The 18,198-nt window shown below is 64.4% G+C and overlaps 5 protein-coding genes across 5 annotated transcripts; 2 read left to right on the top strand and 3 right to left on the bottom strand.

The window, feature by feature from the left end:
* Positions 1-4,463: 4,463 nt before the first annotated feature.
* Positions 4,464-5,750, top strand: EMIHUDRAFT_215714 (hypothetical protein; the record flags this gene model as incomplete). The annotated part of the gene is made up of 1 exon (XM_005762853.1): positions 4,464-5,750. The coding sequence occupies one exon, from the start codon at positions 4,464-4,466 to the stop codon at positions 5,748-5,750; it is 1,287 nt and encodes a 428-aa protein (XP_005762910.1).
* A 471-nt stretch (positions 5,751-6,221) lies between these two features.
* EMIHUDRAFT_57979 (FKBP-type peptidyl-prolyl cis-trans isomerase) lies at positions 6,222-6,572 on the bottom strand (the record flags this gene model as incomplete). Its single annotated transcript, XM_005762852.1, has 1 exon — positions 6,222-6,572. A coding segment is annotated over one exon (351 nt), but the record flags the coding sequence as incomplete, so codon positions are not given.
* A 3,025-nt stretch (positions 6,573-9,597) lies between these two features.
* EMIHUDRAFT_358197 (hypothetical protein) lies at positions 9,598-10,758 on the top strand. The gene has a single exon (XM_005762851.1). It carries the CDS (start codon positions 9,653-9,655, stop codon positions 10,697-10,699), a length of 1,047 nt encoding a protein of 348 aa, XP_005762908.1. The 5' UTR covers positions 9,598-9,652; the 3' UTR covers positions 10,700-10,758.
* Positions 10,759-11,044: 286 nt separating this feature from the next.
* On the bottom strand, positions 11,045-11,551 carry EMIHUDRAFT_358194 (hypothetical protein; the record flags this gene model as incomplete). The annotated part of the gene is made up of 1 exon (XM_005762850.1): positions 11,045-11,551. A coding segment is annotated over one exon (303 nt), but the record flags the coding sequence as incomplete, so codon positions are not given.
* Positions 11,552-16,795: 5,244 nt separating this feature from the next.
* On the bottom strand, positions 16,796-17,663 carry EMIHUDRAFT_452681 (hypothetical protein; the record flags this gene model as incomplete). Its single annotated transcript, XM_005762849.1, has 3 exons — positions 16,796-16,922; positions 17,052-17,305; positions 17,379-17,663. 3 exons carry the CDS (start codon positions 17,661-17,663, stop codon positions 16,796-16,798), a joined length of 666 nt encoding a protein of 221 aa, XP_005762906.1.
* Between the last annotated feature and the right edge of the window lie 535 nt (positions 17,664-18,198).

The raw sequence follows: 18,198 nt of genomic DNA, 5'->3' as shown, positions 1-18,198 counted from the left end.
TAGCTCGTTCACCGTCTGCCACGCCACGGCGGTGTGGAGAACGACAGACAAGCGCTGCATCTGCAGCCCACAAAAAGAATCTTAAAGGACTCCCTCGCACAACACTGGGAGAGAGTGTCTTGTCTTGTGGTTCTGTGTGTCGCTCCTGTGTGACCGTCATCGCCCGTCTAGCGTCCACCCATACCGCGTTGGTGTCCCAGTCGTTGGTCGGACTGTGTTTCGCCTTCCCATCAATCAAGAGAGAGAGAGAGAGAGAGAGAGAGAGAGAGAGAGAGAGAGAGAGAGAGAGAGAGAGAGAGAGAGAGAGAGAGAGAGAGAGAGAGAGAGAGAGAGAGAGAGAGAGACGGGACTGGCGCGCACTGGCACTAACACAGGTACACCACGGGAGCCGCCTAAGCGACTCCTGCGAGGGTGGCGAGGCACTTAGCTCCGTGCACCCGCCCACCCCCGCCACAGGCAAGCTCATTCACGAACGACCTGCTCTGCGATGGCCGTGTGAAGAACGACTGAGATGCGCTGCTTCTGCAGCCCCAGCCAGCTCTTGGTGGTCCAAGTCACCTCATCGAGGTACTGGGCCCGCGTCAGCTTGTTCTGTAGCACGTTCGCCGCCTTCCGGAGGATCTCACGGACCCCCTTTCCGAACCCGCCGAACGATTCGAACAGCAGCAGCTGCACTTCGACGCCCTTGTCTTCCCTGGCGTAGCGATAGTCCCCGCCGTAGGACGGTATGCGGCGGTCGCCGCCCACCACCCTGCCTCCCCTGGTATGCCAGCGCCCAGTTCCTTGCCCTCTCTCGCCCTTGCTCTTCCTCTCCCCCTCCATGCCGCCCCCCCCGTACCCCTCCCCCTCCCCCCCCCCCTCCTCCTCTCCCCCCCCCTCTCCCTGCCCCCCCGGGCACAGACCCCCTACCCGTCGGATCGCACAGGGCCCCCTAGGAGCAGCCCACACACAATCTCGCATCGGCAGATTGCGCCTGAGTCAGACAGACAGCAGACAAGGAGAGGAGAGAGGAGAGAGAGAGAGAGAGAGGGAGAGGAGAGGGTGAGGGTGTGTGCACACGTGTGGAGCAGGGAGGGTGTCTGTGGTGGGCTATAGTCATACTACGTGGTTACAACCACGCGCCCCTCAGGAGCTAAGGAAGAGTGTTTGGGTGTCAAAACACACACACACACACACACACACACACACACACACACACACACACACACACACACACACACACACACACACACACACACACACACACACACACACACACACACACACACACACACACACACACACACACACACACACACACACACGGGGAGACTAGGCACAGCCCCCAACGCACGCAACCACTCCGAAATTTCACTGAATACCTCATGGAGCTCTGCTCGCGGACTCCGGTTCCAGGGCAGCTCATCGGCGGCAGCGGCGAGTGCTCGGCTGCACCGCTCGAGCCGGAGCCGGCCTCGCTCCTCGCCGTGCCTGACAGCCTGCTCCACGCTCTCTGCTGCATGCTGGATGCGCCGTCGTGCCTTGCGCTTCGCACGGTCTGCCGCCCTCTCAGCGCGGCCCTCATGAGCGCCGAGGCCGATCTGGGCATTTGGAAGTCCTTTGTCGTCGCGGAGCTCGCAGCTCAAGACGCCTCCTTTGAGGCCCACTCCTGCTCTTTGGCTGTGGGCCGGCCGCATGAGCGCAGCTATGCCTTCATCTGGCGACACGCGGACAAGCTAGGAGCGTACCTCTGGCCCCGCAGAGTGAGGGGCGGTGTGCTCACCGTCGGGCTGCAGCAGGCCTCCAGCGGCGCGCTATGTGTGGTCGCGACCGTTACCTCGCGGCCCGGCGTCAGCCAAGCGTACGAGGCCGTGCCAGCCTTCCGCATCCACCACGGGCGGGAGCCGCACATGAAGTGGTTCCTCGAGAAAGAGCCGATGCGGCTGGGCCTCGTCGGCGAGGATCTGCTCGACTTCCGCGCCTTTGATGAGCTCGGCCCATCAGGCATCGCCTTCGAGTCGGACGGCCACCAGCGCGGAGAGTGGGAGGGGCTGCTCGCCGTCAGCAACGGCACGCCGGAGCGCACGGGTGCGCCTGGCGACCTGCTCGTCGGCTGGGAGCACCCCAAGGTCCGCCGCGTCTGCCGCGCGCTCGCAGCGGGCCCGCCTCGAGCTGCGATCGGGCCGCTCACGTGGCACAGCTCGCGCCAGCTGGCGTCCCTCGAGGCGCTCGGCCCGCGCGGTGCTGCGGAACTCGGCCCGTACTATCATGGCCGCTACGGGCCGCACGGGGTCGAGCTGTGCCACGTGAGCTGGGGCCGCCTGGTGAGTGCCAGCCAGCCGCTGCTACTGGATGGGCCCGACGCCGCTGCCATCGACGGGCTGCTCGGCAGAGAAGACAACTTCCGCAGAGAAGAAGGGGGCAACTGGCCCCGCACCCAAGTCGCCGAGGGCTTCCGCGGCCTCAAGCTGTGCGGCGACCCCAACGTGCCGGCGGGCCGCTTCAGCTTCGCGGCGTGGGGCGCACTGGAGCCTACGGAGCGGGTGCCGCCGGCCCGCTGCCGCTGCATGTTCATGTGCAGCTGCCTACAGCCCGACGAGAGCGAGCTCGTCGTGCTCGGCGCCATGAGGGGCGTCGCCCGGACGGCGCGCCACGGCTACCGCTACCCAGAGGACCATCCGGCAAAGCTCGTCTTCTTCCGATCACGCGCCGCCGACGCCTGCGCGGTGCCCGCCGAGATGCGCGACGCCGGCCGCGCGCCAGACCCCGATGCCGTGCAGATCCTGGTCATCTTCGATGGGCGGGAGTTCCAGTGCTCCATGCGGCTCACCCCAATCAAGCTTTTCGGTTGCCAGTCATCGAGGTCGTACTCAGCGTGACGCGTGGCGTCGAGGCCGCCCGCGCGCGACGGCTTTTAGGGTGGGTGTTTGGGGTGTGTGTGCCTGTTAGCGAAGCTTTGAGTTGGTTTAGATGTTTACTAGATTGTGGGGGACTATGTGCACACTACCTTCTTAGTTCTTACTGCTGGCTGCGAAAGTCGTTCAGCTGATATGCCCACCGCTGCTCCAGCGCTGCAGATCGACGCAGCGTCGCACCCAGGCATCGCCTACCTCAACCAGCAGGCCGCCTCGCGCACTAGCCCCCGCCCCAAGCAAGACGGCGCGCCAGCCCTCACCAAAGAAGGCACCAGACCAGCACCACCAGGCGAGCTCCTCGCTCCATATGTTCTTTACACACGCACCCCTTTGTGGTTACAGCCCCCCCCCCCGCCCACGATTTCTTTTCCTTGTTCGTTTCGGTTCTTGTTTTTAAAACCCCGCTTGTCTCTGTGTTCTTTTTCACACAACACGTTAGTGCCAGTGCGCGCCAGTCCCGTGCCCAGTGTTGTGCGAGGGACGCTTGTAAAATTCTTTTTTCAGCTTGCGGGACGGACGACCGCGATCGATACACACGGACTTCCCGCACTCTTCAACAGGGGCTCTCACAGCAGACTGTGACGGGGCCGACTACAGTGTACATCGGGCAGGAGTGGATACACATCGCTAACATGGCCTTCATGGAGTGCACCGACGAGATGTATGCTCACTATGGCGATCTCGTCGACGCAAAGGAGAAGGAGTTTGCGGACTTCCCTGATGAATTGAGGGCCAAGATGCAAACCAGCGTCACTCGAGAGGAGGTTGCGCGGCAACGTGCGGCGCTTGCCCGCTGACGCCATGTCCTGCAACCGCACTTTGCTTTCGAATAGGCGCTCAAGCGGCACGATGAGCATTGGGCGAACGCCGATCAAGACAAGGACGGCCTCCTCAACGAGGAGGAGTTTCTCGTCTTCAACCGATTGGAGTACGCGGATGTGAAGGCAAAATCGGGCTGGACCCCTCCGACATTCAACGAGGAGCTCTACCGGAGGGTCTGGAAAGCGCTCAAAGAGGGTGAGGAGCGCTTCATGGCGAATACGCTTGAAGGGGGCATCTCAAGAGACGCGATGAAGCCTTATATGTCCGTCGTCGCCACGAAGAGGATGGAGCAGCACAGGTGGAGAGGTGAGGCTCCCAAGTTTGAGTCATCTGCCCCGGCGCCAGCGCACGACAGCTAGAGCCCTTGCCGACTGTCCTCGCTCGCACGGCCGGGCCGTCGCTCGCTCGCACCTTCACGACGGCGATGCCGAGCACGGAGGCGCAACGCCTTCATAAGGCCCTCCGCCGGGTGTCGATCAACGATCGTTTGCAGTCTAGACGTACCTCGCCTTTTCGGGTGAAACGCCCTTGTTCAATGTTCATTTTGGTGTCACCTATGTTTGTCGCATTTGACTCGCTTTTCGCAAGAGCGCAGCTCTCGCGGCCGCGCTATGTGAATACTCGCTCCCCCAGCAAGACCCTCGGGGGGGGGGGGACGAAAGCCCTCAAGCGAACTTCGACGGCAATGGTGACAAATCGTAATACGAGCACCGCTGGCATCAGCGTCTCCTTCCGGCTGACTACTGAATGCCGACCTCGCACGGCTCGCAATGGAAGTCGCCGCCACTGCCGCTTGGCGACCGCTTCCCGTCGCTCGATAGGCCAGCCGACGACACGCGCCTTGCGCCTGAGTTGCCGCGAGTATTTGTGTACGAGAACCTCTCAGTGAAGCTCTTCCCTGAGCCGGCGCAGAGTTCGCCAAAGATGGAGTTTGCAGCTGTCTGCAAAAACATTCAAGCGGTCAACCAGTTCGGCGGGGCAGAGCTCATACACCATCGCTTGCTGAGCACGTCATATCGCGCGCGGTCCCCGGCCAAGGCCGACCTCTACTTTGTGCCTATGATGCTCAGAAGTATGCGCACACTCGGCAATGTTAAGGCCAGCTGCGCAAGGCTGCGGGACGTGGACGTCGCTGGCCATTTACCGCACTTCAACCGGCACACGGCTCATCGACACTTCTTCTTCTTCTCCCGCGAGCACTGGGCATGTCAGGGCTGTTGTGCGGGCTGGTGGTCCTATCCCCGAGGCCTGCTCGCGCGCTCTCTGAGGGTGGCGTACTCGGAGGTGTTCCCTCTCGAGTGGCGCGATGGGTGCTGCGAGAACAGGTACATGAAGCAAGACCCTCCGTACCATGGCGGCGTGAGGGTGTACCCAAACCTGCGCTCCGTCCCCTTCTTCCCGGCCGTGCCTCAAGCGGGTAAGCTGCCGCCTTGGACGTCGCATGAGGGACGTGCGGACATACTGATGCTGTTCGTGGGCAACGCCGGCCGTGGCTATCACGGCGACGCCCAAGTGCGCGGTCGCATCGCACAGCAGTGTGCTGCGTACGATGACGACGCCGTTTGCACGCACATCAGGCCAAAGAGCCCTCGCTTTCGCAAAGAGAAGATTGCGTTGCGAGACGCGATTGAGCTGAAGAAGAGGGCAGTCTTCTGCTTGGAGCCAGCGGGCGACACACCGTTCCGCAAGAGCTTTGCGGAGTCAATCGTCTCCGGTTGCATACCTGTCCTCTTCCACCCCTTCCAGGACTACGGCTTTGGCTGGCTGTGGGATGGCTGGCGCGAAGAGTCGCGTGTGCTCATCAACAGGACAGCATTTGTTGCTGGCGAAGTCGACCTGCTCGCGCACTTGAAGCGCTTGCCGACCGAGTCCGTCTCGCGCATGCAGCGCACCATCGAGCGGCGGGGTCGCCAATTTTCTGTTAGCTGCGACGCCGACGACCGCAGCGACTACTTTGGGCTCATGCTGCGTGGACTATCGGCACAAGCTGATCGGTCTGAGTCGGGGATGTTAACAAAAGGAAGTAGATCGTGAACCTAATATCGCGATCTCTCTCTTTCTCGTTTCTGTGCTCGGTCGTGCTAGAGCTCCACACACACACACACACACACACACACACACACACACACACACACACACACACACACACACACACACACACACACACACACACACACACACACACACACACACACACACACAGCTCAAAACGTTACCCAGACTGCACCGCCGCGGGGTCCGGGCGCCTTTCAGACGTTTCCGCGCAAGCGTTAACGACGAGTGTTGGTCAAGGGGGAGTTTTCCACCGGTTTTTAGACGTATGTGTGGCGAGACGCGAGGCCATGTATGTGTGCGTCTGTGCGTGTGTGGGACAGACGTTGTTGTCCTACTGTATGCGCGGGGCTTCCCGCGGGGACCGAAGTCGTACCGCCGCCGCCGCCGCTCCCTCTGGCGTCAAGACGTAAACCCGGCCCCGACGCGCGGCTTGTCGCCCTTGATGTTGCCGAGCTTGACCAGCTCCATGTAGAAGACGAGCGGCGAGTTTGGCGGGATCTTGCTGCCCGCACCTTGCTCGCCGTACGCGTATTCGGGAGGGATGTACACCACCACACGCTGCCCAACTGTCATGCCCGACACGATGCCCTCCCAGCCAGAGATCACCTTGCCCTTGTTGAGCCGGAAGCCAAACGGCTCTTCTGCGCCCTTTAGGTCGGCCTTGTACGACGGCTTGTAGCTCGTGTCGAAGCGGGTGCCATCGGTGAGGTAGCCGGTATAGTGCACAAACACCTTTTGGAACGGCTGCGGCTTCTCGCCTCCGCCTTCTCGCAAAAACTTGTACTTGAACCCGGGCGCGGTCTTCGAGTCCTGGAAGTCTCTGAAGTAGCTGGCGTCGAACGGGCCCTCGTGCGCCGTCCAGCCGCCCGCAGCAGACGTGTATCCGTCCGAATAGAAGAGGCCTTCCGCTGCGGCGCGGGAAGGCGCCGCCGCGGCTGCCGCGACTGAGACACCGAGCGCTGCACGGCGGCCGACGGCGGCGGCGCTGCTGGCCGGCTCGGGCCGGTGGGAGACGGACGGGAGCAGGGCGACCGCGGCGAGCGCCGAGGAGATCATTCCTCTCGCCCAGCCAGCTCGCGAAAACTCCAATCGGAGGAAGAGAAGAATTTTACCCTACAAGACCCTCTCACAGCAGACTGGCTCGGACTGGCACTACAAATGGCACAGCAGGCGACGGCCCCTTACGGGTCGTCAAAGAGGCCGGCGTACTCCTCCGGCCGCTCCTCCCCCTCCCAATCCTCCCCTGGCTCTGGCTCCTCCTCCTTCGCCCGCGCCCTCGCCCCCCGCCGGCGGCGATTCCGTGCGGCCGTCGCCCCCGCCCCCTCCCCGCCCCCATCACGGCCGGAGCCGTACCACCCAGCGCGCACGAGGAACGAGGACTGAGCCTCAACCTCGTCCAACCTCACCGCCCTCACGGCGGCGTCGCACGCCTCAGCCCGCGAAGCGCCAGCAGCATGCGCCGCGGCGTACGCCGCGTCGCCTACCGCCTGCCTCGCGAGAGACGCGGCGCGCCACTCGTCCTCCAGCGCAGCCGAGCCCCACGTAGGGTCTCCCGCAAGCCAGTCCACGCCCTCCTCCCCCCCGTCCGAGTCGCCATCCGAGCTTAGCTCGCCCTCGCCCTCGCCCTCGCCTCGCGCCTCGCCGCTCCCATCCTGCGGCTGCGCCACGCCCCGCGCCTCGCAGCAGCCCCATCCTCGGCAGAGCCCGCCGCACATGCCATGCGCGACGTATGCCTGGCGCAGGCCAGGCACCTCCCACCCATCGTCAGTGGTGGCGAGATAGGGCGCCGCGCAGCGGCCTGTCGAGTTAGCCCACCGCCACGTGCCCGCCCGCCACAACTCGCCCGCCGACCCGGGCCGCCCGCAGAGGCAGCACGGCTCGACGACGTCGAGCCACTGCCCGACGTTTAGCTGCGCCCAATGCGCCCAGAGAGAAGAATTTAAAGGTGTTAATACCCGTGTTTACTTTACAGCCCTTGCCCTGCGAACGCGCACCCCCGGGGCTAGGGCTCTCTAGCCCGTAACCCGATACCGATCATCCGGCCCGCTGGATGCGCTTCTCAGCTCACCGGCCCTGGATGTGAGGTTGCCGACTGCACTCCAAGTGCTCCAAGGTTAATGAATGCACTCTCACGAAACTAAGATGTCAGATGTCACGATGCATGCATCCGAAGGGGAACACAGAGCCGGCATCATCCGTAGAGGCCTCGAGTGTTCGTAAGAGAGAGTGGACCTGAGCAACGATATGACTTGGCGGCAAATGATTGGAGTGGGAGTCAGAAATGTGGTACTTGCGCGAGGGGAGCTCGATAGACTTGAGGGGCCAGGATACGCCGCGAGGAGGACGGAGTTGCGCCGAAAGGCGAAAGAAGCCGCGAGATCAAGGGACCGGCAGGCGGCGGCGCCGCAGGACGAGGCAGAAGAGAAAGAACGATGCCGCCGGCGAACCGGAGGGCCGTGGCCGGAGGGCCCCGGGGGGGGCTTGGGGTCAACTTTCGGAGGAGGTGAGAGTCGAGCTGACTCGGCCTCTGCGAGTGGAACCGGGCCGTGTGAGCCCACCAGGGGTAGACCCGTCGCGGCGTTGGATAGACCGCCGTGACTTACGACAAAAGGGACCGCGCCTTCCCGAGTTTAGTGAGGAGCAGGAGGAAGGGGAGGGCGAGCCGAGGACGATAGAGAGGCCACGGGTGCGGGCACGACTCGCTGACCGGGGAGAGCCGGTCCGACCTCCCGGAGAGGAGTGGCGACGAGTGATGCCGCCGCCCTCACCCGGGGAGTCGGGCGTGGGATCGCCGGGGGCGGAGTCAACAGGATCAGGCAGAGAAGACGAGACGGCGGCGGGGCCGCAGCCGAAAAAGGCTAGGAGGGGAGGTCGGGCTCCGCGCCCGCCGTACAACCATCGAGAAGCAAACAGGAGAACGGATCGAACGGGGGGGGGAACCCCACCGGAGCCGGGGCAGGGAGACCGAGCGGAGGGGTTGTGATTGGCGACGCCGTCGCCAAGGGGGAGTGTGTGTCGTCGCGTGTCCTTGTCTGGTGTCTACTAGCTCCGAGTAGAGGGGGCGTTCTGCTGCTAAGGGAAACCTGGAGCGCGGTACTAACCCTCGGAGACCCGTGTTTACTTTAAGGCCCTTGCCCTGCGAATGCGCACCCCCCCTAGCTAGGGGTCAGGGCTCTCTAGCCCGTAGCCCGATCCCGATCATCCGGCCCGCTGGGTGCGCTTCTGAGCTCCCCGGCCCTGGATGTGAGGCTGCCGACTGCACTCCAAGTGCTCCAAGTGCGACAGGAGGAGGAAGAGACAAGGGAGAGAACGACGAGAGTGGGACGGCCGCGAGCGAGGTGGCATGAAGGTTGCAGCGAGAAGCGGCGAGAGACTGCGAAAAGAGATACGAAGAAGCAGACTCCCCAGGGTGGGCGACGGCTAGCGCATCACACTCCTCTCCTTAAAATCCCTGTGTGGTGACGGCGTGCCGTTCTCCCATCCCTCCCTTGGGTTGTGTGTTTTCTTTCTTTCTATTTTTTGCCCCCGAGTTCATTTTATATAGAGAAAGAACGAAGGAGCTCTCCGTCTGCGGAGCTAGGCGTTACGGGCGCCCTTCACTCAGCACGGCTGGTTTCTTTCTGCCGTTCTTAACGGAGTCGCTTAGGCGGCTCCGGTGGTGTGCCGGTGATAGTACTAGCACGCGCCAGTTCGCACCTGTGTCGAGCCTGTGTGCTGTGAGAGAGAGTTGTCTTGTTTAAATTCTTTCTGTGAGAGAGGCTTGTATCTTAAGAATTCTTTCTGCCGTCCTGTGGATGGCGCGCTCCTCCAGCGAGACAGATATCTCCTTCCACGTCTTTGGCATAATGAAGACTCCGGCTGTGAGTCTCGCCGCGGCGCAGATGCTCGAGTTCGAGCGCACAGGCCACGTGCGCACGCGCAAGCTGCTTCCTGGCGCAGCCACCTCCGCACTTTCTAAGGAAGTCGATCGGCTCTACACGGAGCGCGAGAGCGAGGCACTCCGCCAGAAGGTAAGGGTGTTGCTGGGCGACGACCGACTCGCGCGCGCGGAGCACAAGAGTGCGGCTTCGCCCCATGTGCTGCGTCGCATACTCCGCGAAGAGCTGCCGGAGGGTGCGGTGCCCTTCATGCAGCTCTTCAATTTGTGGCGCACGTCGCCAATGGTCCACGAGCTCTGGCGTTCGCCGGCGCTCGCCGGGACCGCCGCCAGCCTGCTCGGCGTCGAGCGCGTTCGGCTGTACCAGGATTCGTACTTCCTCAAACGCCCGGGCGACGGCCCGACTCACTGGCACTCAGATCTGTCGATGGCGCCTCTCGACACAAACTCCTTTGTGACCTGCTGGCTGCCGCTGCACGACGTGGCCGCACCCGACGACGGCGGCAGCTCCCTGGTCTTCGCGAGCGGCTCACACCGCGATGTCGCCCTCAACTTCTGGCACGGCGACCCGCGCCGTCCAGTGGACGCCTCGACGCGGGGCTACCCGCTGCGTGATGGCGGTGCGCTGCGCGCGGGCGACGCCACTTGGCACCATGGCTGGGTGTTGCACAGCGCCGCGCCGAACATGGGCGACGTGCCGCGGCGCGCCGTCGCGGTCTCGTTCTACGCGGATGGCGCCAGCCGGCTGCAGGGCGCGCTGCGTTCGCAGGATGACGAAGATGCCGAAAGCTGCGTGGCGTGGCTGGGCGACGTGCGGCCAGGGCGGGCGGCGCGCCATCGATTGTTGCCTCTCGTCTGGCCGCCCGATGCGACGGGTGGAGGCAGCGCTCGTGGCAGCGTCGGCAGCTGCGCGGAAGCTAGTACGCGGGCTCGCAGGAGCGTCGGCGGCGCCGGTGGTCGCGGGGGGCGTGGCGGCGCAGGCGATGGCAAGCGGGGCAGAGGTGGGGGCGCGCGCGGGAGGCGGAGGGCGTGGGGGAAGGTGGAGCCGTAGGTCGTGTAGACCGTTCCATGGCCATTATACGGCCGTTTAGGTATACTCTAGGACTGTGTAGTTAAGTGAATGGCGAGTTTTATGCTGCGCGGTTCTCGGGATATCGGGTCCGGGGGACTCACACTCACGTGTCACGACTCAGCGGACTCCGGACACTTGTGCGGACTCTGTCTCAGAGAGTCACAGAGGTGTAAGTCACAGGGCTCGATCACAGGACAGCCTGTGGCTGGACACAGGCGAAAGACAAGAGAGAGGCCGATCACAGCGAACAGATCCACCGCGCACACGCACACGCTCTCCATATCGTTTCCTCATGGGCGGCGCGATGCGTCTGCGGCGGCGGCCCGCACCACCACCCCAGGCAGCACGAAACTGCGCCAGATGTCCGCCAGTTCTGGAGCCGCTCCCTCGCGGCCAACGAAGCGCTCCTCGTCCCAAGCGATCAGGTAGCCCAGCCGCATCACTGCCACCGCCCACTTGCGAGCCGCCTCCGGGAAGAGCTCGTGCGACTGCGGCGACCACTCCGCCGCCTTGAGGATCAGCCTGCCCACCTCCACCGCCTCGGCCGCTGGCTGCAGGTTGGCCGGCCTGGAGGGCAGAGGCTTCGGGTGTTTGAGAGAGGATCCGGCGAGTCGGGGAGAGACCATTGCATAGCGCGCCTCAGTGCGAGTGCCTTGGCCTCGCCCGCCACGCGCACGCCGAAGCGGGCCGTCGAAGCGTTTGCGGAGACGACGAGACCAACCTTGCCGTTGAGCGACGGCCGCGAGACGAGAGAGCGGATCTCGACTGTGGAACCGACTGCCGCAGCGGTCGGATCCGACTCGCCCCACGAGCAGAGGACGCGCGCCCGCTCGAGGGCCGAAGGCTCGCCGGCTGAAGAGTCCGCGCCGCCGCGCAGCAGCGCCCGCGCCCGGTCGACGGTGAGCGCCTGCGGGAAGAGGGACACTGAGCGTGAGGACACTGCACTGACGCTTCTTCAGCCGCCAGTCTCGGGGCATGCCTCGAGGTGCTGGAGCGGCGTCCAGCCGCGGCTGGCGACCAGCCAAGCGGCGAGGTCGGCGTGGCCTTCTTCAGTTGCAGCCTCCTCGGGCGTGCCGAAGGGCGTTGCGGCTCGGGAGGCGCTGTAGGAGGAGAGGAGCTTGGCGACCTCGAAGTGGCCGTAAATGCAGGCAGCGCTCAGCGGCGTGGCGCCGTTCTGCTCGGAATGATTGATCGCCGCGCCAGCCTCGAGGAGCAGCCGGACGCACTCGAGGTTGTTGTTCTCGCACGCAATGAGCAGCGGCGTGTCGCCGCCGTCCCTGGCTTGGTCGGTCGCTGCGCCAGCCTCGAGGAGCAGCTGGACGATATCGAGGTGGGCCTGCTGGCACGCTATGGACAGCGGCGTGGCTCCGTTGTTGCAGGCTTGGTCGAACGCCGCGCCAGCCTCGAGGAGCAGCCGGACGATCTCGAGGTGGCCCTGCTGGCACGCGAGGCGCAGCGGCGTGGCGCCATTGTTGCAGGCTTGGTCGACCACCACCGCGCTCGAGCGGAGGAGCAGCCGGACGCACTCGAGGTTGCCCTTATAGCATGCGATGTACAGCGGCGTGGTGCCTTCTTCATCAGCTTGGTTGATCGCCGCGCCAGCCTCGAGGAGCAGCCGGACGCACTCGAGGTGGCCGTTCTGGCACGCGATGTACAGCGGCGTGGCGCCGTCGTCACTGGCTTGGTCGGTCGCCGCGCTGGCCTCGAGGAGCAGCCGAGCGATCGCGATCTGCCCCTCCTGGCACGCGACGAGCATCGGCGTGCGGCCTTCAGCGTCTGCTTGGTTGACCGCCGCGCCAGCCTCGAGGAGCAGCCGAACGCAGCTGATCTCGCCAGTCAAGCTCGCAGCACTCAGCGGCGTGGTGCCTTCATCATCGGCTTGGTTGACCTCCGCGCTGGTCTCGAGGAGCAGCCGGGATACCTCGACGTGGCCGTTCTGGCACGCGACGAACAGCGGCGTGCGGCCTTCAGCGTCTGCTTGAGCCACCGCCGCGCCAGCCTCGAGGAGCAGCCGGACGCACTCGAGGTGGCCCTTATGGCACGCGACGTACAGCGGCGTGGCGCCGCCGTCCTTGGCTTGGTTGACCGCCGCGCTCGCCTCGAGAAGCAGCCGGACGCACTGGTCATGGCCCTGCAGGCTCGCTACGTACAGCGGCGTGCGGCCTTCAGAATCCGCTTGGTCGGTCGCCGCGCCAGCCTCGAGGAGCAGCCGGGCGCACTCAATCTGCCCCTCCTGGCACGCGATGTACAGCGCGGAAGCGCCGCCGCCAGTCGTCGCCTCGACGCGCGCGCCGCTGTCGAGCAGCAGCCGCACCGCCTCGGCCTGCCCGTGACGAGCGGCCCAGGTGAGCAGGGTGTGCTGCTTGTCGGTGTCGAGCCGCGCGTCGAGCGTGCCGCGCGTCCGCCACCCGGCGAGGACGGCGCGCAGCAAGGCCAGGTCGCCCCGGGCAAGGTTGGCGAGCAGGGTTGGGCTCATGCGAGGTGGCATGAAGGTTGGCAGCGGGAATCGGCCGGAGGCGGAGAGCCTGCGAATGCTGCGAAGAGAGGCAGAGGCTGTCCGACGTTTCCTCAGCTGGGGATTCTCCGGGTACCCCTCTTTGTACCCGTGCTGGCCGGATTCCTCCTCCGAACAAATCAAGTTCGATCGGCCCCAGTCTCGAACTGGCAGCCACTATCTCACCGGAGGTACCAACCATGTCCGAGGAGGCCACCGGCCAAAAGCGCATGTCTTGAAGGTCCGATACTGGAAGCCCATATAGGCACCTTACACTCCCCCGCAGTATCGCACCTCTTGAGCGACACTACGTTTCCTCAGCTGGGGATTCTCCGGGTACCCCTCTTTGTACCCGTGCTGGCCGGAATCCTCCTCCGAACAAATCAAGTTCGATCGGCCCCAGTCTCGAACTGGCAGCCACTCATCTCACCGGAGGTACCATGTCCGAGGAGGCCACCCCTCTCCTTAAAATCCCTTTTTGTGGCGGCGTGCCGTCCTCCCATATCCCTCCTGGGTTGGTTGGTGGTTGGTTGGTTGGTGGTGGTGGGTGTTGTGTCTTTCTTCGCTTTTCTTTTAGCAGACAGGCTCGACACAGAGGTGCGGACTTGGCGCGTGCTAGCACTATCACAGGCAAACCACCGGGAAAAAGAAGAAAAGGTCACGGTACGGGAAAAAGGAAAAAAAATCTCTTCGTCTTTCTCTCGCAGCCTCTCCGACACCCGCCACATGCAGCTCACGGCTCCTCCTCCTCGTCGTCGTCGTCGTCATCGTCGTCAAAGCCCTCCTCCTCCTCCTCCTCGCCCTCCTCCAGCGGCCTGTGGGAGAGGGCGACGGCACGCCGCTCAGCCGAGTGAGTTTGGGGCCTCCGAGGGACACAGGGGCGAGAGAAGGCACGCAGAGCGGCACACGCTGCTACACCCCGTCGCTGCGTCGTCGCTGGCGAGCTGTGAGCTGCGCGAGTGCTGTGAGCTGCGGCGAGCGGTAAGTGCTGTGAGCTGTGAGCTGTGAGCTGTGAGCTGTGACTGTGAGCTGTGAGCTGTGAGCCGTCACCCTCTGTGAGAAAATTCTTTTCTCTTGTTACTTAGTCAGAGTGTCAGCTGTCCACGAGACCTGCACCTGTACCTGTGCTCTCCCCGAGACCAACCCGCGACTCCCCGCGACTCTCTGTGTGTGTAAGTAATGGTTTGGGCGAGACAGCTTAGTGTTACGAGTCACGCTCACCCCTACCTGTCTGCTACGGGTGGACTCAGCCGATGGCAGCAGCACATGCAGGCACGGTGGTCACAGCACGACACTGAGACTCTGAGCGACTCACACGTCTGCGCTGTTTGGTCTAGTTAGTCACCCAGTGGCACGGGGTGAAAACTAGCGCGTGGAGATGGGGGCGGTGCGCTGCCGGATCAGCGCCAGGAGGACGCGCCGCGCCCGGAGGCAGCTGTCCCGGAAGGCCGCCTTCTCGGCGGTGTCGAGGTTGGCAGTCGACGTCATGAAGTGCGAGCGGAAGGCCGTCTGCAGGTCGAGGAGGGTCTCTGGAACGGACTGGAGGTTGAGCGCCTTGAGCGCCTCGTAGGTCGCCTCCGTCTCCTCGATCGGCTCGTCCGCGGTCTCAGACTCCTGCCAGGGAGGGCGGTGCGGGGAGGGCGGAGTCACATAGACAGCCAAGACAGGCACGGGGGACGCGAGAGCGAGGACTGTCCTGCGATGGAGGCGCGGAGGCGGTGGCGCTGGTGGACTCCGAGTCGGTCGCCTCGCTGGCCTGGGGCCGCATCCAGAGGGAGAGGAGGTTGCCGCGGGTGAGGCCGCCGTCGAAGTGCTCCATCACGAAGAAGTCCTCGATGGCGCGCGAGCGCGCGACGTAGTTGACTCTCGGCTCCTCGATGGCCTCCCACCCGCGCACCGGGTCGTCCTTGAGCTTGAGCCGCTCCTGCAGCGGGCAGAGCCCTGGCTGGAGCAGGTAGACGACCTCCGCCTCGAGGCCCTTGGCCTGGTGGACCCTTGAGGGGTCGCCGGAGGCGACGCTTCCACCGGTTCCTAGGGTTCCCCCTTGAGGGGTCGCCTCTTCCTCCGGTTCCTAGGGTTCCCCCTTGAGGGGTCGCCGGAGGCGACGCTTCCTCCCTTGCGGCCAGGTGTGAAGGGGTGCAAGCGAGAAGAGAGAAGGGACACACAAAACTCAACCATCCCTCTTTATGTATATGAGAGAGTTTTGTTGTATATGGGGTATTCACTTTGGTATATTCCTGTTGGGTATTTCTCTTTGTACATTCCTCGATGGTATATTCCTCTTTGGTATATTCCTCTCTTATGTTCTCGAGGTTCTCGAGGTTGATATCCTTTGGCCGCGTTGGGTAGCGAGCATTGGTGTGACGCGATCCACGCAGGCGTGGTTTCTGACGGCCGACCGTCAGTGCACGGAGTTGCCCCTTCTCCGACTGCCCCGGCTAGTTCACGAGTTTCGCGGGAGTGACCCCATGCGTCAAACCCGAGACCTAGCGCGGGTGGGTTGGGGGGGGCTCGCTGCAGGGAAGGGCTGCGTAAGAAGCCGATCCCCGTAGTCCGCCCCGCTCCTCCCCATCGGGCCGCATGAGCGGCCACGCCTCGCAGATTCGTTTCCGCGCCTGGGTCAGGCGCGCGGGGCATCCCCCGGGTCGCTCGACCAGCGATCCGAAGAGTGGCCGCTATGCGAAGGAAAGAGTGGGGCCCTCGACGCCTCAGTCCGGCCCTCCGGGGGGGGGAGGGAATTGCGGGGTCCCCACGGGCGCCTCAGTTCGGCCCTCCCGAGGGGGGGGAGGGGAGCAAGGGGGTGGGGGGATCGGGGCGGTGGGGAGTGGGTCTCGGTTTCATGGGTCTAATGCTTGCCTTTCGGGGAGGGGCCTCGGGAAAGGCGCGCATGCAGCCCTACGTAATCCCCTCCTCCCCAGAGGCAGCGAGTAGGCAGCGTGTGGAGGTATCGAGCGCCTATGAGCCAGTCGTAATAAATGGCGAGGGGCTGGGTAGTCGAGGGGCAGGAGGGCGGGCGGGCGGGCGTTGGCGCGGGCGGGCGTGGGTGCGGGCGTGCGGGCGTGCGAGCGTGCGGGCTCGCGGGGGGTTCGAATCTGGTGGGTAGCGCAGCAGCTGCGGCAGCAGCAGCAACATTATCAGCAGCCGCGGCAGCAGCGGCAGCAGCGGTATGAATCGACGGCGCCCCTTATGTGTGTGTGGACTCACACATCACACCCCTCTCCTTAAAATCCCTTTTTGTGGCGGCGTGCCGTCCTCCCATCCCTCCCTTGGGTTGTCTTTCTTCGCTTTTCTTTTAGCAGACATAGGCGCTCGACGCGCACAGAGGGTGCGGACTGGCGCGTGCTAGCACTATCACAGGCAAACCACCGGGAAAAAGAAGAAAAGGTGCCGCAAAACGGTACTGGAAAAAGGAAAAAAATATCTTCGTCTTCTCTCGCAGCCTCTCCGACACCCGCCACAACCCACATGCAGCTCACGGCTCCTCCTCGTCGTCGTCGTCGTCGTCATCGTCGTCAAAGCCCTCCTCCTCCTCCTCCTCGCCCTCCTCCAGCGGCCTGTGGGAGAGGGCGACGGCACGCCGCTCAGCCGAGTGAGTTTGGGGCCTCCGAGGGACTCAGGGGCGAGAGAAGGCACGCAGAGCGGCACACGCTGCTACACCCCATCGCTGCGTCGTCGCTGGCGAGCTGTGAGCTGCGCGAGTGCTGTGAGCTGCGGCGAGCGGTAAGTGCTGTGAGCTGTGAGCTGTGAGCTGTGACTGTGAGCTGTGAGCTGTGAGCCGTGTGGCGGTGCTCGCAGCGTCTGCATGCTTGCTCTCCGGCGACTGCTATACACCACCACCTGCCCCAATGCTTCGACTTGCTCTCCCCAAGCATGAAATCGTCGCGCAGAAAGGCGGCGGAGCTGCTCGGTGCGCCAGCCTTGGCGCCGCCAGTGCCTCGCCGCAGGATGTCGAGGAAGCTGTCTCGCGACAGGTCGAGCGGCGCTGCGGCGGGCGGCGCGGTCGCAGCACCAGGGTCGCGTCGCTTCCGCTTGGCCTTCGTCGGGGCCGCTTCGGGTGCCTCCTTTTGAGCGGCGCGCACCGCGTTGAACAGCTGCCGGCGGGGGGACGGGGCGTCAAGGGCGGTGGAACGCGGCGTCGGGAGCTGGCGGCGCCGGTGCGCAGACCTGCACAACACCGCGGGTCGCGATCTTTTTCAGCTGCCGCTCGAGCACGGCGGAGCTGGCGTCCGCGCCGGTGCGGAGTGTCGTGTGCGCCTGCGTGGCTAAGCTGCGCTTGGCGCGAGAGATCGCAGCGGCCTCGCGCTCCTCGCGCTTGGCATCATCAATCTGACGGACGGCCGAGCTGCGTCGAGCGAGGATTGGCGCGCCGCCGCTCGAGGAGGGGAGTGGCTGCTCGAGCAGACGCGCAGCCACGTCGGCGAGCGAAACCTTGGGCCCAGCGTGCGCCATTACGTGTACGTGGGTGGTCTGTGTGGGTGGGTGGATGGTTTGGTCGTTCCTCTCCCCTCGCGCGCGTCTTCGAGGCACAGCTCTCGCGGCGGTCAACCGGAGATTTTTTTCTCTCTCGACTTCACACACCTTCAAAAACCTAAACGAGTTTGGCTCGTTCGGGAGGCGGCGAGGCGAATCCAGACTCGGTCGAAAGACCCCATCCCGGGCTGGATACGACTTCTCGATCCACCTCCCGGGCTCTGGACAGGGTGGCAGCGCCGAGCACCGGCGGCCGCAAATACGGGTGTGCGAAAGTGGCTCGGACTCGTCGCGTGCGCGCCGCCGATGAGCGCCGCTCGTCTGCTGCGTGTTCTCATGCTGGACGCAACGAGCGGTGAGCCCGGGTGCTCGCAGCGGCGAGCGGAGCGGAGGGAGAGCTGCTCGAGCTGGCTGCAGGCTTGGAAGCGGCCGCTCGACTGAGCCCTGGTCTGACAGCCTGACAGCAAACCCCGGACAGCGCCTGACAGTGCCCGACAGCCTGACAGCGTTGACA

Source organism: Emiliania huxleyi (assembly GCF_000372725.1).
Source record: "Emiliania huxleyi CCMP1516 unplaced genomic scaffold EMIHUscaffold_66, whole genome shotgun sequence".
NCBI classification, from domain to species: Eukaryota; Haptophyta; order Isochrysidales; family Noelaerhabdaceae; genus Emiliania; species Emiliania huxleyi.
This window is presented reverse-complemented; position numbering and strand designations above follow the sequence as displayed.

What these genes read in the sequence shown, in the direction of transcription:
- EMIHUDRAFT_358197 (XM_005762851.1), top strand. Translation starts at nt 9,653, where the DNA reads ATGCTCGAGTTCGAGCGCACAGGCCACGTGCGCACGCGCAAGCTGCTT.